Source organism: Vigna angularis, chromosome 2 (genome assembly GCF_016808095.1).
Source record: "Vigna angularis cultivar LongXiaoDou No.4 chromosome 2, ASM1680809v1, whole genome shotgun sequence".
Lineage (NCBI taxonomy): Eukaryota > Viridiplantae > Streptophyta > Magnoliopsida > Fabales > Fabaceae > Vigna > Vigna angularis.
Window position 1 is genome coordinate 34,542,796 of NC_068971.1, and position 16,449 is coordinate 34,559,244.

The 16,449-nt window shown below is 33.7% G+C and overlaps 1 protein-coding gene across 1 annotated transcript; it reads right to left on the reverse strand.

Annotated features, from left to right (window-relative positions):
* Window positions 1-920: 920 nt before the first annotated feature.
* Window positions 921-5,938, reverse strand: LOC108328999 (5-methyltetrahydropteroyltriglutamate--homocysteine methyltransferase). Its single transcript, XM_017562951.2, has 12 exons — window positions 5,780-5,938; window positions 4,558-4,911; window positions 4,379-4,466; window positions 4,042-4,169; window positions 3,564-3,955; window positions 3,307-3,470; window positions 2,735-2,815; window positions 2,481-2,647; window positions 2,290-2,395; window positions 1,914-2,164; window positions 1,623-1,824; window positions 921-1,530 (listed from the first exon to the last, which is right to left on the reverse strand). The coding sequence occupies exons 2-12, from the start codon at window positions 4,905-4,907 to the stop codon at window positions 1,168-1,170; spliced, it is 2,292 nt and encodes a 763-aa protein (XP_017418440.1). The 5' UTR covers window positions 4,908-4,911; window positions 5,780-5,938; the 3' UTR covers window positions 921-1,167.
* Window positions 5,939-16,449: the final 10,511 nt, after the last annotated feature.

A 16,449-nucleotide genomic window follows, 5' to 3' on the forward strand; every position in this document is an offset into this window, starting at 1 on the left:
TAAACTCATTATCATTTATTTAGTAATCATATTTTTAATTCTAAATAAGAATATTAAATATTAATGTTGTAAAGTAATTCGACATACAGTTTTTTTATACAAGACTGATGGCTGTGAATGTGTCATGCATGGTATACATTAAGAACCACGAGATTTAACCCAAGTAATTGAAATTGGAAAAAGAAACTGTATTACCAAACTCCCGAAATTTTGAGCACGATGTAACATACATGATGTCTAAAAACATAAAAACATATTGGTCAACAAAAGGGAACCACGCTACTTTAAGACAATCGTGCTCGAAAAGCTTGTTAGCCTTCGTATTAATGCCTTTGCTGTAAAGGCAAGGCTAACAAGATTTCCGAGATCGAATGTGTTAAGGTAATTTTAAGGAGAAAATAAACAGAAGTGGTAAGAACTCCAATATGTGCTCAATATTATTGTCTTGGTCCTAGGGGAACACCAGATACTCTTTATATCTACACCATATCCAAACATTGTTAGTCAATTGTAATCGGAACAAAACAACGCAATTAATAATTCCTTTCTAATTTATCTTCATTTTATCACTTTAGTAACTGCTTTTTCTTAGCGCCAAAATTGCTGCTTTTTCCCCCCTTCCATGTAACGACTATGCTTTGGGTAAAATGCCCTCGGTTCCATTGCAGAATCATGACCGGACATTGATTGGTTTTCACTTCCCGAGAATACTGTTCCAACAGTGAAATACATATTTCAATTTGAACTATTTCTTATTTTGAAAAACAATTAACAGTATTTTGAGCTTTCTTTTTAAGAAAAAAAAAAAAAAAACTCCGACACGTTTTTCAAAAGGTTTTATCCAACCAGTTAGAAAGCTGTATTTAGAAAGCTGTATTTTGAAATACTGGATTTAGATAGTCATGTTATTTGCACAAAACTGGTAAAATTCCATATCGATAAGCATCGCGGCAGAGCCGCAGAAATACAACAGATATTAGGAAAACGGGAATGGGGAAAAAAAAGGGGGGGAGGGATGAGGGGAGAATCAATTGCTCATAGAGCATATGCTAAAACATCTAAAATATTGCACACAGTTATTGAAGAAACCAATATAGAAAAATCCTCTTTGGTGGTGTATATGAAGCAGAACCAATGACTTGTGAGACTCTACTTTTCTTATACCATTCACTTGGCAAGCTCGTTGCGGATGAGTTTTGCTGCGGCAACCATGTTTGTGAGGGCTGGTTTCACCTCTGTGTACTTACGGGTCTTGAGCCCACAGTCGGGATTCACCCACAAGATGTTCTTCTCCAGCACTGCAAGCATCTTGTTGATTCTGTCAGCAATTTCCTCAGTTGGTGGTATTCTTGGGGAGTGGATGTCGTACACACCAGGGCCAATTCCAGCACCATACTTCACACCTTCACGGAAGACTGAGAGGAGCTTCTCGTCAGAACGAGAGTTCTCAATAGTTATAACGTCGGCATCCATGTTAATGATGGAGTGGATGATGTCGTTGAAGTTTGAGTAGCACATGTGAGTGTGGATCTGTCAACAAGAAAAGTTTATTATTACATGGTGCAAAATAGGATGAAAAAATAATGATCATAACCCAGTGACTTGTGGTGATCTCAAAGTACCTGAGTGGTATCCAGGACGCCAACATTGGTGATTCTGAAGGAATGAACGGCCCAGTCCAAGTAGTCAGCTTGCTCCGATTTCCTCAGTGGCAGACCCTCTCTCAAAGCAGCTTCATCAATTTGGATGACAGTAATGCCAGCCTTTTCAAGGTCTTCTACTTCGTCCTTGATGGCCAAAGCAATCTGATAGGTGGTTTCGGATCTGCAGATGGATTCACAAACATAATTAGAAACAACAATTTGGTGAATATTGTCGCTACTCATATTACAAGGGTGTGGATTTTAACTTACCTAGGTTGATCGTTTCTAACAAAGGACCAGTTGAGAATGGTAACAGGGCCGGTAAGCATTCCCTTCATTGGGCGTTTGGTAAAGCTCTGAGCTACAGATGACCAGAAGACAGTCATTGGCTTGGGGCGGCTCACATCACCATAGATGATTGGTGGCTTCACGCAACGAGATCCATAGGATTGCACCCACCCATTAACAGTGAAGGCAAAGCCTGACAACTGCTCACCGAAGTACTCAACCATATCATTCCTCTGCAACGAATGGCTTTCACAATTAGTTGGAGGTGATAATAATTACAGAAAATCTAGCAAGAGTGGTGCTGGATATATCGAAACATTCAAGTCAATATATAAAACATTATGAGACGAGAGCTGACCTCTGGCTCTCCATGAACCAAAACATCAATATCAAGCTCTTCTTGAAGTTGAACAACTTTCTGAATTTCCTCCTTGATTGACTTAACATACTCTTCCTCGGAGATCCTGAAGAAAGCAGCATGATGGTCAATAAAAGAAAGGCACATCATAAATGAAAACAAGGCAAAGATCAGCAGTCTCAGCATCTCACTTGTTAGCCTTGAACTCACGGCGTACCCTCCTCAGTTCTACAGTCTGAGGGAAGGATCCAATGGTGGTGGTTGGAAGGATTGGAAGGTTAAGCTTCTTTTGTTGAGCATCCAGTCTGGCACTGACATTTGTTGCACGACGATGATCTGAGCCCTTCAATGCAGCAGCCTGAGAGGAAAGAAAATTAGAAGCCATGAGTAACAGCAGAATACATCTTACAACATATCTATATTAACAAAGAGAACAAGCACTCACAGCCTTCTGAACAGCCTCATTAGTCACTCTTGGAGAGGACTTTCTTGAAGCCTGAGCTGCAGCATTAGCAGAGAAGAACGCCTGAAAATGAAACCATGAGATATTTGATATTAGTTTATTGTGTGATGAAACAATATTTTGTGTGTTTCCAAAATTAATCATGACGAGTGCTAGACATTTGGCCTGCCACTGGCACTGCACATTACACACAATTGTATGCTGTTTCTATTTACAGAAATTAAGGTACCCAATAATGGAATTTTCTTAAGTAATTATAATGCACGTAATACATACCTTTCTTTTCTCTTTATTTAATTGTAATGCTAGATCCGCTCTTTCAATTGTTTTCGAAATAATAATAAATCCTACTAAACTATATATAAAATCATATAATATTTACTTATTTTAATAAAATATGATTTTATTTTAACTTCATATTTATAACGAAAACCTCCTGATTGCATGTTAAAATGTTTGGCCACACTAAATAACAGTGCATTTCTCAGTAAACAAACGTAATCACATAATATTAATAAAATATATATATTTCGTAAATGTAAGATGAATATTACCTCATCCTTGTTGCCAGACAAGGCCTTAGCCAATGCGTTAACTTCAACAATTTTTTGGGCAGCAAAAGCTAGCCATGACTTGATCTCATCATCCAACTTGGTCTCATTAACAAGATCAACAGCAGTGTGAAGAAGGGAAGAGGAGGTAGATACAACAAGCTTATCTGCATACAGTTTAAACAATAGATATATCAAACAACTACATTGACCGTAAAAGCATACCAAAACTCACAGTGAAATGTATGCCGAATCTATACCTTTGCCCACAACGCCCTCAAGACCCTGTAATGTAGCCAGAGAAGAAGCAAGGTCATTAGCCCAGATGTTCCTTCCATCAACCACTCCAGCAAAGAGGTATTTTCCACTAGGAAATCCACCCTTGATCAAATCAAGAGTCTTGGTTCCACGGACTAAATCAAATCCATATGCAGTGACGCCGTTCAGAGATGTGAGAGTCTTGTATGCCTCAGCTGGGACGTCAGCAAAGTAGGTCTCAATAAGAACATTCAAACCAGACAAAGCAGGTGCAAGTTCTGCATATGCATCGGTAAATGCTTGCAACTTGTGAGACTCAAGGTCCAAGACAAGGGTAGGCTCATCAAATTGAATCCATGAAGCACCGGCTGCCTTAAGGTCAGCAATAACTTCCCTGTTTTATTATTCATATAAGCAAGTTAGATATATAGCATGAATTTACACAGAAAATAATAACACCCGACCAATTAAAACTCTTACTTGTAGACAGCAAGAACTTTGGGAAGGAGAGAAAGGAGATTAAAAGTTTTCTCCACACCCTTGGCAGGCTTGGAGAGTAACAAGTATGTGACTGGGCCAACGAGGACAGGAACGGAATCCACTCCAAGCTGAAAGACAAACAAATATTCGATGATAATGTTGATATAGACAAATATATAAAAGGGAAAATGGCTTGGCTACTATGAACGAGAAACTCAAAAACAAGGAAAATTAATAGTCATTTCTCATATTTTACCCTGATCTAAATAACATCTCATAAAAAGCAGTGTTTCGCTATGATAAAATAAAGCAAATGGCCTTTTATTTTAACACATACCGCCTTGGCCTCCTTGTATTCGTCAACAGCCTTGTGAGAAGAATAGGTGAAGTTCACATCAGGTCCCAATTCAGGGACAATAAAGTGGCTGGATCAATACCACAACAGTTCAGTAATCGGATTATTAAAACACAACATTAATATCACAACAGTCGCTATCAGTCGGCATCATCACTTACTAGTTGGTGTCGAACCACTTGGTCATCTCCATAGCAGGCACGGTAGCATTACCTCTGGCCATGGAGAAGTAGGTGTCAAAACCAATCTCACCACCGGTCCAGCCATACCTTTGTGGGACGGCGCCGAGGGTGGCGGTGGCATCAAGCACCTGATCATAGTAAGAGAAAGTGTTGCTGGGGATGTACTTGATCCCGGCATTAGCCATCTGCTTCCAGATGGATGCCCTGAGATCAGCAGCAACCTTCTGCAAATCCTCGGCGCTGCTTTTGCCATCCCAGAAAGACTCGAGAGCGAACTTGAGCTCTCTCTTGGGACCCATGCGGGGGTATCCGACGATATGAGATGCCATTGTTCTGTCGGAACAGATCAAATCCCAAATCAGCTCTTACTTCTACACACTCCAAAACCGATAACACCACACGCATGCAACAATACCCAAAGATCATTGCACTAATATCCGTAATAACACATTTTGCAATATTTATAGATCATAGCTATAATTTCTCATATCAAATGCTAGAACCACACTGCCTATAACAACACTCTTCACTAAAAGTTCTTAAAAAATTTACTGAAAAACACAAAATTATAAGCAAAATTCATCATATAAGAAATAAAACACATAGAAATTCATGATTTACACTAAATTTCGGTCAATAACAGAAAACATTAGTTAGTGTATGAGTGTGTATGTGTGTGCGTGCAAGCATTTCCATAATGACACATACAACCACACTCGTAGATCATAACAAGCTGACAATAAGACGGTATCGTGGACGACTATAAAGCAAGACTCTCATTCCCTATAGACATCATTTCAAACCCATTCCCCGGAAGCACGTTATAACACACATGAGTTTGAGCAACTTAAGAGAAGTTCAACTAGCATGAAAACACCTCACGATTTAGTAGAACAACAACGGTTTCCATGCAATGAAGTAGCAGATTTGGACAGAGTGACAACAAAAGCGAGAAATCATAGCAAAATGGATTCAGATCCAGTAGATCTAGGCATTAGGAGAAGAAATAGCTGCAGATCTAGTACTAGCACAAGCATTGAAAGAAACAGAGCATTACGTTTATGCGCAGATCTGAGGAGAATTAGGAAGCAAAATTGAAGTGGTTGAAAGAAGAAAACAGAGTAACAGAAAAGGAGAATTGAAACAGAGAGTGATAAGAAGGCATGGCATAGCATGGCTTAAGAGGGAGAGAGTCTCGTACCTTGAGAATGAGTGTAGGAGACCGGTTCTCTCTGTGGCTTCTTCTTAGCTTCTATGGAGCAAGTTGAAGCCGAGAACAGAGTGCGAGGTATAAGCAATGGTTTACGGGTTTATTTATAGGCGTTTCAAGCCAGATCTGAGTCGCTTCCTTTTCTATTCACATTTTCTTCTCTCTCCGTGTTAATTATTTTTATTATTAATTATCAATTAATAAAATTCATTTTGAAAGGTAATATATATATATATATATTTTCTTTCTGTGTTGCGTTTGTTACATGCTGAATGGTGAAGAATTTGTGGGTGAGAAACGATTCTATATCTAAGCGCTTTTGTGGCTATCAGCAGCTAGTGAAAACGTGATAGATGCACATATCACTGTGCAGTCTTGTGAACTTGCCAGAAAAGCCACAAACGCACTTTCCCACACATTTTCTATTAAGGAGAATTTGTTGAAAGTTTTAAACAATCATGGATCTTTCGTCTTACTGTAAACCTTTATGGTAATTTTACCTCTCTTATGTTATTATTTAAAACAAAAAATTAAGTGATAGTAGTAATTAATATTAATTAAGACAGACATTATAAAACATAAATAAGATAATGATTTTTTTGAATTATATATAAACTTAAGATGGATTTATTGATATAATTAAATTAAACGTTTCTGGTTAGGTAATCTGGCTTTTTGGAGTGAAACTCAAATAATAGTTTTCAATAAATTCCAATTAATCTTAATAATGAGTGTGTTTGAAAACACTAAACTCTTGTCATATATAAATATCTAATTCATTAAATTATAGTTAAATCAATTAATAATGTCAAAATAAATTTTATTTCAAAAATATTGTAAAATTAGACTATTGAATCGATGATTATATTATTTGTGGTTATATCCTCAAGTACACTAAGGACAATTGTTCTGAATAATCAAGTTGAAATCGCTTTTTTTATTCACTATTCAAAATTTGGTTTAAAGAAATTAGACTCGTTACTATTTAAACAATTCGTTTTAGAAAAAAGACATTAATTTCAACTGCGTTATATTATAAAATTATATATTTTGTATCACAAATTGTCTCGAAATAAAAGTCAAATTAAAACTTTATAAGAAAAAGAATAAGCAAACAGCCATTTCTTAATCAGTATAAGTTGATTTAGAAAAGTTTTTCATTTTTGGTACATTTAATTTTTTGGTTAAGTTGATCTAAAAATAGGTTTTTTTACAAGATTTACAAAATAGTTCAAATTAAATACACGGAATATGCTGGGTACTTTATTAAAAGAAAAAGTCACATTACTCTGGCATGCAAGCTAAAATATGAAACTATTTCTATCATTTTCCCTTTTTCTTTATCTTTTCTTCTTTACCCATCACCGTCACGATTAGTTTTGTGATTTTGTAAGGTTTACTTTTTCATGTGATAATTATTCTATACAAAAACTAAGAAGTGAATGTCCATCGGAAAAATCCTTGAGATATAATTAAATTAACTTTTTAAAAATATTATTTTGTAGTATCTTCTCCAAGTACTTTTATAAATTTTGTACATTGGGATTTGGTGTGTTCTCTAAAGGGTCTTCACATGCGAGAGTGGATTTGAGAGAAAGAGAATGGATAAATTTGAAGGAATTTAAGAATAAATTGTATGTTGTTTTTTTGAAAAGATTTAGAAGTGATTGAAAATGGATTTGAAAGTAAAGTTTGAGTAAGATTTAACCAATGTGATAGATAAATAAAATGTTTTTATAATAAAAAATAAAGATTACTAAATTATCCTTAGTAATAATAGCAAATAATGTTTTTAAATAATATTGACAAAAACTATTTGAAGTTGTAAAAAAATTAAAAACTAATAAAAAAATTGAAATAATATTTTATTTAAGTGTAATTTTTCTGTTTGAAATACAATTTTTTAATGTTAATATTATTATTATTATTATTATTTTCTTATTATCATTTCAGTGATATTATTATTAATAAAATTGTTGAATATAGTGAAAAACTATATTTGAGATTAATCTCCCTTGTGTTAGATATACACATAGGGTCCTCTATTTATAATAGAAGAAATATAGGCTAAGCTCAAAATACAAATAAATAATAATAACAAACTAACTAAAAATAAAAGATAAATATAAAATAAAGATAATATATCTAACACTCCCCTCAAGCTGGTGCATACAAATTGTATGTACCAAGCTTGTTACTAATATAATCCATAAAGACTTAGTGAAAATGTCTACTTCTGTACTCGAGTGACACCAAATCGCTAATGATTTGCAATACGACATAGAAGACGAAATACCAACCCAAAAGACTCCCCCTGAGCAACAAATCTGGGAGGTTGCTTCATGTAAATCTCTTCTTGCAAATCGCCGTTGAAGAATGCCACCAGTGGATAAAGAGCTAATTGTTGGAGAGTCACCACGGCTATAAATAAACTAATAAAAACCATCTTTTCCATGGGAAAAAAACCATATATAGACGGGTCAAATACAATGGTGACAAAAAAATAAGGTTAGAAGAGACACTAGCGGAAGAAGCCATGGATGAACAAGAGAGAAACTATAAAAAAATCCAAAATTCTCCAATCAAGGCACCTGAAAAAAAAGGAAAAGAGCAACCTCTATGCTCTGAATACCTACTAGATATGCTACCATGCATGACGAAAAAAGGAAGCAGATCCACAACTTCAAAAGGCGCTAAGAGCGCGTAGGAGCTCCGATGAAGGCGTCGTTGATGACATGGTGGTCGTCTAACCGAGATGATCAAAACCATGTGATCGTCGGTCAAAACTTAAACTCTGATAGTGGCAGCAGTAGACGATGGCACCGCCGACGGTAGTAGATAGCGTCATCGCCGGCAGCGGCAGATGTAGTAATAGAGGCACCAGAAACTTTTTCCTTAAAAGACTCTGGCTCGTTAAAGAAAGGAAGAGTTCCTTACTTCAATAACCTTACATAATTTTATGCCTCTCCCTCACTGAAACATTTAATTATTGCTTAAGCAACCATTAGTTGGACACCATCTCGAAGATTGGGCAATGTTAATTGTTGTGATTTTTAACAAGTTTCAAAATTGTCATTTCTATCATTTGATCAATGCTTGAGCCATTATACTATCGCTTGAGCAATAAATCATAGATGCATGATCTCTCATGTTTCAAAAACCATGCACAATTGTCATGACTCAATGCTTAAGAGCGACCTCTTGTAGTTTGACATCACTCACTCCAAAAAAGAGAGAATTGTATAGATCCCTTTTCGCTCAAGTCATCACTTGAGCTACGTAACTTGTCAATTGAGCATACATGTTAATGCAATAATGACATTGGTTATGTTAATGCAAGATGACATTGGATATTGAATATGTATATAATGACACCATCTCGAAGATTGGGCAATGTTAATTGTTGTGATTTTTAACAAGTTTCAAAATTTTCATTTCCATCATTTGATCAATGCTTGAGCCATTATACTGTCGCTTGAGCAATAAATCATAGATGCATGATCTCTCATGTTTCAAAAACCATGCACAATTGTCATGACTCAATGCTCAAGAGCGACCTCTTGTAGTTTGACATCACTCACTCCAAAAAAGAGAGAATTGTATAGATCCCTTTTCGCTCAAGTCATCACTTGAGCTACGTAACTTGTCAATTGAGCATACATGTTAATGCAATAATGACATTGGTTATGTTAATGCAAGATGACATTGGATATTGAATATGCATATAATGATAAAAAAAATTGAAATCAAATTTATAATTATCTAAATCCATGTTATTTTAAGTATATTTAAATGTATTACTTTTAAATTTAAAATCATATTTTTGGATTTTACGTCAAATGTAGGTTGGATAACATTTTGAATTTTGAAAATCAAAATCCAAATTACATCCAGGTTGAGTCAAGTCACCTCAATCTTAGGTTCATCCAAGTCATCCTAAGTCAAAGGTTGATACGAGTCAATTGGATCTAACATCGAGCAAAGTTAATCCAAGCCAAATGTTCAACCTAGTGGGCCCAAGTCAAAGGTCGAATCGAGTCGACCTACGACCAGGTCCAATCGAGTAGGCCCAAGTTAAAGGTCAAGACAATTCAACCATGGTCCAAGTTGAGGCGAGCCAACCTAAGCAAGGGTTATGGGAAATAGAGCGAAGTCAATATTAACTTAAGTTTAGTTGAGTTAGCCTGCATCCATGTCTGATTGAGTGGGCCAGGGTCTAGGTCGAGCCTAATCGCCCAGGCCAAAGGTTAATGAGTTTGTCCTACTTAAACATTGGGTCATGTTGGTCTAAACCTAGGTGAGGTGAAGTCAAACTATATTAGGTCAACCTTATTTGACACAAGACAATGGTTGAATTGAGTCAATTAATGTCAAAAATCGAGTATAGTCAATTCAGACCCAAGTTAGGTTGATTCCACTAGTACAAAAATCGCGTACAACGTCGAATATTTTGAGCTTTTAACAGCAAAACCGCGAACGACGTCATATTAGAAGACGTTAAATTGACGTCAAATTTAAAAAATTCGACGTTAAATTAACATCGAATTTTCTCAATATATGACGTTAACGTTAACGTCAAATTTTGTCAATATTCGACGTTAATAAACTTTTTTTAATTAATTGTGATTCTTTTTTACAACTCTACGAAACCTGAAAAGCAGAAAAACAACAAATTTCAGTTTTTGGTATTTTATAAAGCATGAACTATGAACGTGTAGTGTAGTATCAACAATAAACAATAATAACCAACAACAAACAAGTTCAACCAAACAACAACAACAAACAAGTTCAACAAAAAAAAAAACAACAAACAAGTTCAACACATAAGTTCTTCAAAACTAAAATGAAAACTAACCTTTAAAAGGTTAGTTCATAGGAATAAAGTTTCGTCACCAGTGAGAGAGAAAACAAAATGCGCCTATGAAGGACAAGAACACGAAAATAATCGGTTAAAACAAACAAAAATCATACATAAAGTAGTTAATTAACATGCATTTGTATCAAATGAAAGAAAGATTACATGTGATGTTCGTCAAACTTCGTTCGAGAAAAGTTTGAGAAGAGAAGAGGGTATTGTGCGCTAATATAAAGTGAATGAATTTTCAATATCCCGCTCAAATTTTTATTGAATTCACCAACCTTTTGACGTCAAATTTAAAGGGCATTTGACGTTTTATATCTTTTTTACGTCGAATTACAATTCTAAACGATGTTTAATAATTGTATTTATTTACAAAAATGTCACCGCTCATTTTTAACGTTGGCTATTCAGTGGTTGGACGTTGAACGCGTGACGTTATACGTTGTTTTTGTACTAGTGTTCAGCCTAGGTTTAGGTTGAATAAAGAGGGTTCAAGCTTAGATCGAGTTGAGACAACCCAAGTCCAAGTTGAGATGAGTTAGTAGTTGTCACAGTCCTAGGTCTAGTTGAGTCGACCCACACCTAAGTTTAGGTTCAAAATTGAGACAAGTCGATATGGGCTAAGGAGGAGTTGAGTTAACCTTAGACAACATTGAGGTGAGTCGGTCGAATTGAATCCAATGTTAGTAGGTTGGAGTTGAGCCAAGTCAGTCGGGCCGTAGTCTAGCAGGTCAGCTCGAGTCTAGGATGAATCGAGATGACTCAAACTTATATCGAGTTGAGACAACCTAAACCTAGGTAGAGGTGAGCCAACCTAAGTCAAGGACTAATTGAGTCATCTAGTCTTAAGTTTGCTCGAGTTGACCATGACCTATGTCTAGTCGAGTCGACTAGGACCAAAGATTAATCATGTTGGGTTTCTGTTCAATATATACATCATGCTTAGATTAAATTAGGATCATATTAAACTAAGTAAGATTAATCTCATATTGTATTTATTAGGTTAATTGTTCATTAAATTTAATCTAATTAATTCAATGAATTTAAAGTAATTTAAATTAAATTAAAAAAAATCAATTAATCTAATTAAAATAAATTTGAATTATAGATCATTCTCTTTTATTAGTTTTGGATTAGATCAAGAGTAAATTTTGAAATTTACAAATCATGATCATCATGTATACATATATAAAGTGGTACTTTTTTATTTATATATTATATATGACATACGACAAATACTTCTATATAATTGTAATTAAAATAAAGAATAAGTTTAACTTTTGTAATATTATATTTACATGTTAAAAGTTCATTATCTCCCTAGATGTACGTGGATCGGTCCTAGCGGACACTTTAATTCATTACAATTGAAGACTATGTTGTTGATTAGCAACAGAATAATACTGGTGGCTGACATGTATTTTTGTCATTCATTTGTTACACAAGACTCAACCATAACGCATGCACTTTCTTTCTTTCTTAGTTCATCCGCTACCCACATGTGAGTGACAAGTGTGGTCATACTCATTCCACAACACTTCATTTTCTTTTATCTATCACTGCTCTGCCACACCTTCATTAACCACCAACACACACTTCCCTCATTCTCTCCACAACAAAATCATGCACAATAATCAAATATTTCATTTCTAAATAATTTCATACCATCACTATGACTTGAGAATTTTATTCAAGAAAAATAAAAACATGGGGTATTTCATTTCATCTCTACATGTTTTCTATCACAATATTTTATGAGTAATCTTGTTTTAACAACTTTATTATGACTATTATAGTAATAAAAGACATGTGAAAATGAAAAGAAATGTTTGATTAATGGTAAATTAAGTTGTGTAAATTAATTAATGTAGGAATGAGTATTTGGGAAGTGAGTGGGGGAGGAGGGGGGTTGGTGGAGAATTGGTGGTGAGCCCCACAATTAGAACCTCTTTGCACGATTTTTTTTTTAAGATTGAATTTTAAAAATGATGGTAATTATTATTTAGTTGGCCAACTCTAGGTGGAATACCCAATTTGCCCTGCATTTCTTGCAAAAATCGCGGCTTCAACACTGGGTAGGTGAGTAAGGTTTTTTTATTTTTATTATTATTATTATTTTATTAATGTGCCTTTGTTTTGTCATGTACGTGTGAGGGTTGGTGTAATTACAAAAGCAATATAAGTGTCATTACACCAATAAAATCTCATAATTAATACTGCACACTTTTTTAACTCTGATGTTTTAAGGAAAGTTGAGAGTACAGACTACAAATGAGAAATAAAAACTGAGTAATATAGTAAAAATTCATAAAGATTAAGTTTTAAAGTTTTTTTTTATATATAAAACAGTGTTATTTTATTTTATACATAGATTTCATATCTAAATAATGCTAACTTTTCTCAGTCCATTTCAATAAAAAAATAATAAATGATAATTATTTTTTTAACGATTTTTTCTCTTTGCATTTAGAGGTACTAAATAGTTTTTTTTTTTACTTTGAATATATAATATCTAAAAATTAATTCATATTGAATAATATTACATTTAAATTGCAACAAAAAACTTAATTAAACATTTTACAACTCCATTACCGTTATTTCACACATTTATTCCCTCAATTTTTTTTCTTTCATATTTTACTATAACTTTTTTCCAATTTTCATACATTTTATCAATTTAAAATTAAGATAATTATCATAAATTATAAATTTTATTATATACTACTTTATAATTAAAAATTTATATTTTAATTCTTCTTTCTTTTAGTATTTAAATTAAGAATATACTTATATATCTAAAAAAAATTAATATTACATCCAAAAACTATGTCAAAAAAGTCTTTTTTTTTTCTTAAAAGAAGTTTTTTATACTCTTTTTGAACCTATTAGAAGGAGGGATTATAGAAAGTATTCGACTTTCTACAATGGTTTCAAAATCGGTATAAAAAGTTTGCTAGAGGAGGGATAAATCTGTATATGATCTAGAGTTTTTATATCATTTACGACTTTAACAGGTATAAAAAACGCAAAAATTTTATACCGGTTATCATTACAACTGGTATACAAAGTCACTTTTCATACCGGTGTTTGCATGAACTAGTATAAAATGTGACATTTTTTTCTCAATACCAAATTTGTATTTGCTACAATCTACATACAGACTTGCATAAAATTAAATCCAAAAATACAATCTAGATATACTTCTTACTATTTATTCATAAAATAATAGTTCCTAACTTCAATGTATAATGAATACATCTAATATTTATCTAACATCATTTGTAAACACTTAAAAGAAATGCAACTCACTACTCTTGAACATCCTTTAGGACCTCTTGCTCCATCGGAGACGCATTATTGAATATCTACATAAGGAACAATTTGAGTCAACTTATAATGATATTTGCTTAATGTGTTAGTTATAAAATGTTCATGTTATCAAATTCTATAAGTCAACAACATTTATAGATATGATTTTCTACATGTGTCTTGTGACTCTGCACTCAAAGTGCCCTGGTTGACACGAACACTATAAGTCAAATTCATAAAGAATCATAAATTATATAATTATAATCAATAGTTTGAAAGATTAATGACTTATAATTGTTACAATGAACTGTAACTTCTTTCTAGAGGCGATATGTGTTGCTTGCAACCTCAAATAAGTCTTAATTACTTTGTAAAAGTTAAATGTACATTGAAATGATGCATAGTATGCAACTTACTAAAATTAAATTATGTGTACATTACAAATAAATTATCAAAACACTTACTATATTAGTGTGCTTTTAATTGCCAAAGTGCGATGTTTCTTGTGTCATCAACACAAGAGAACCACAAGAGACTGTTGAAGAAGAATTACTAGCAATTTCTAGTGACCCCCTGTAGATTCAAAAAGTAATATGTTAAATAAGATTTACACAAATAAAGTTTTATTAATAAAAAACATACTTACGGTTGAAAATAAGGTGCTAAGAATTTTTTTTCCTTTTTAAAGGTCTCTAAGAGGTTCTTTTGAAAGTCTTCACCTTTATTTCCAAATCCTTGAATGACAATAGGGTTAATAAATCCATAAATGTGATCATTTTTCCTCTCAATTTTCAACCGATATAAATACCTTAAACATTGAAAATGAATAATGTTAGAATAACATATTGAATATATTTATACTTCATAAAAGTAAAAATTTACTTACAATAACCAAAGTTATAAGACTAAAATACATAACATATTAGTGTCAAATATAACTTCAAAAACATTCCCACTGGCATATAAAAAAAGAGAGGGAAGTTGTCTGGTTTGTGACTTCAGGAGGCATTTGTAACTTTATAGGAGAAAGGGAGATCTTCGCTTCCAACACACCAAGTTATTATAGAATTATTTGTTGTGGCGATTGTGACAGTTGTGGAAGTGATTCATTCACATCTTCTTCCCCTTGTGCTCCAACCTGATATATATTTAAAAACTTATATAAGATTAGTACATAATTACCAATAAAAACAACAAAGTGCGTAATTAAAATAATTACCTCATTTAAAATTGGTTTTGATAATCTAACTTGCCAAAGGATAAAATTTTCAGGGGCCTGCCCCATTGTCTGAACCTCCTGAGTGGGCACAGTGGCTCAAGCAATAACATCTTGAATGTCTAAAACCATCACCCTCATCATATCAACTGTGATGGTTTCATGGTGTATGGTTAACCCTAATGTATACATTTTACCTAAGTTAACCAAATAATATTTGTAAAATATATCAAAGAATATAATTCAACAAAAAAACTACATCTAGACGATATAATTAGATAAATTATCTAAGGCCACCAAGCATTGTAGGGCATAATCACTAAATAACTTATATGCATCAACATTGGGAGAAGCCTATCGAGGGGAAGCATCACAACTCCCCTTTGTGATTATACAAAGAGGAGAAGGTTGAAGGGGATTCCTAGGATGGCTTAAGGGACAAACTAACTCTACTCACACTCTTACTAACAATTGTGGCTGCATATTAGAGTACTCCTTCAATTGAGCCTGCATATCACCATACTCATTTTTCATCTCATTGATCTCCTCATCATCTCCTATCTGGTTTCTTCTTTAATACTCCTAAGGACCTCCTTAGTGACATGGGCTTTATATGATGATTTGATGGAGGACCAAAGAATTAACGGATGCCAACAAATTTTACAGTATCTCGAACATGTCCAAGATACTCTAGATGACTAATGACAACCATCAATATGTTCTCATGGTCCTCTAGAGTGAAGGTAACCTATCTGCTCTACTCCAACAACTCATCCCAAACCAAAAATTTGAAGCTAAGTTAACCAAATATGGAAGATCATATGTTTCTAATTTAGGTACTTACAATGTGCCGATCTATGCCTGTTGGTTCCCCATATGTGTATTCCCTTTATGGTCTTTAGCGAGCTCTCTTCCATGTATCATGGCGAGAAGGACGAGTTATAATACTCGTATCGGAGGCCCTATTAAGATTAGAGACAACTACTCATTTCATTATCTTTTGCTCCAATTTCTCATAATACCCATGAGACAATTTGTGGGGGTGGTGATTTTTCTTTGTAATCTCTTGTGTAGCTCTCCTCTTAGCTTATGACATAAGTCTATAAAGAATGACTTATGTTAGCAATATGTTAATATAAATAGTTAAACTATCATATAAAATGAATTTGCTTGAAAGGTAAGATCTAATCGCTTCTCCTTAAAGGTTTGCCATGTTTCCTCATCAAGAAATTGATACTTTTCACAAGGGCTTTTATCACCTTTGGAAACATAAAT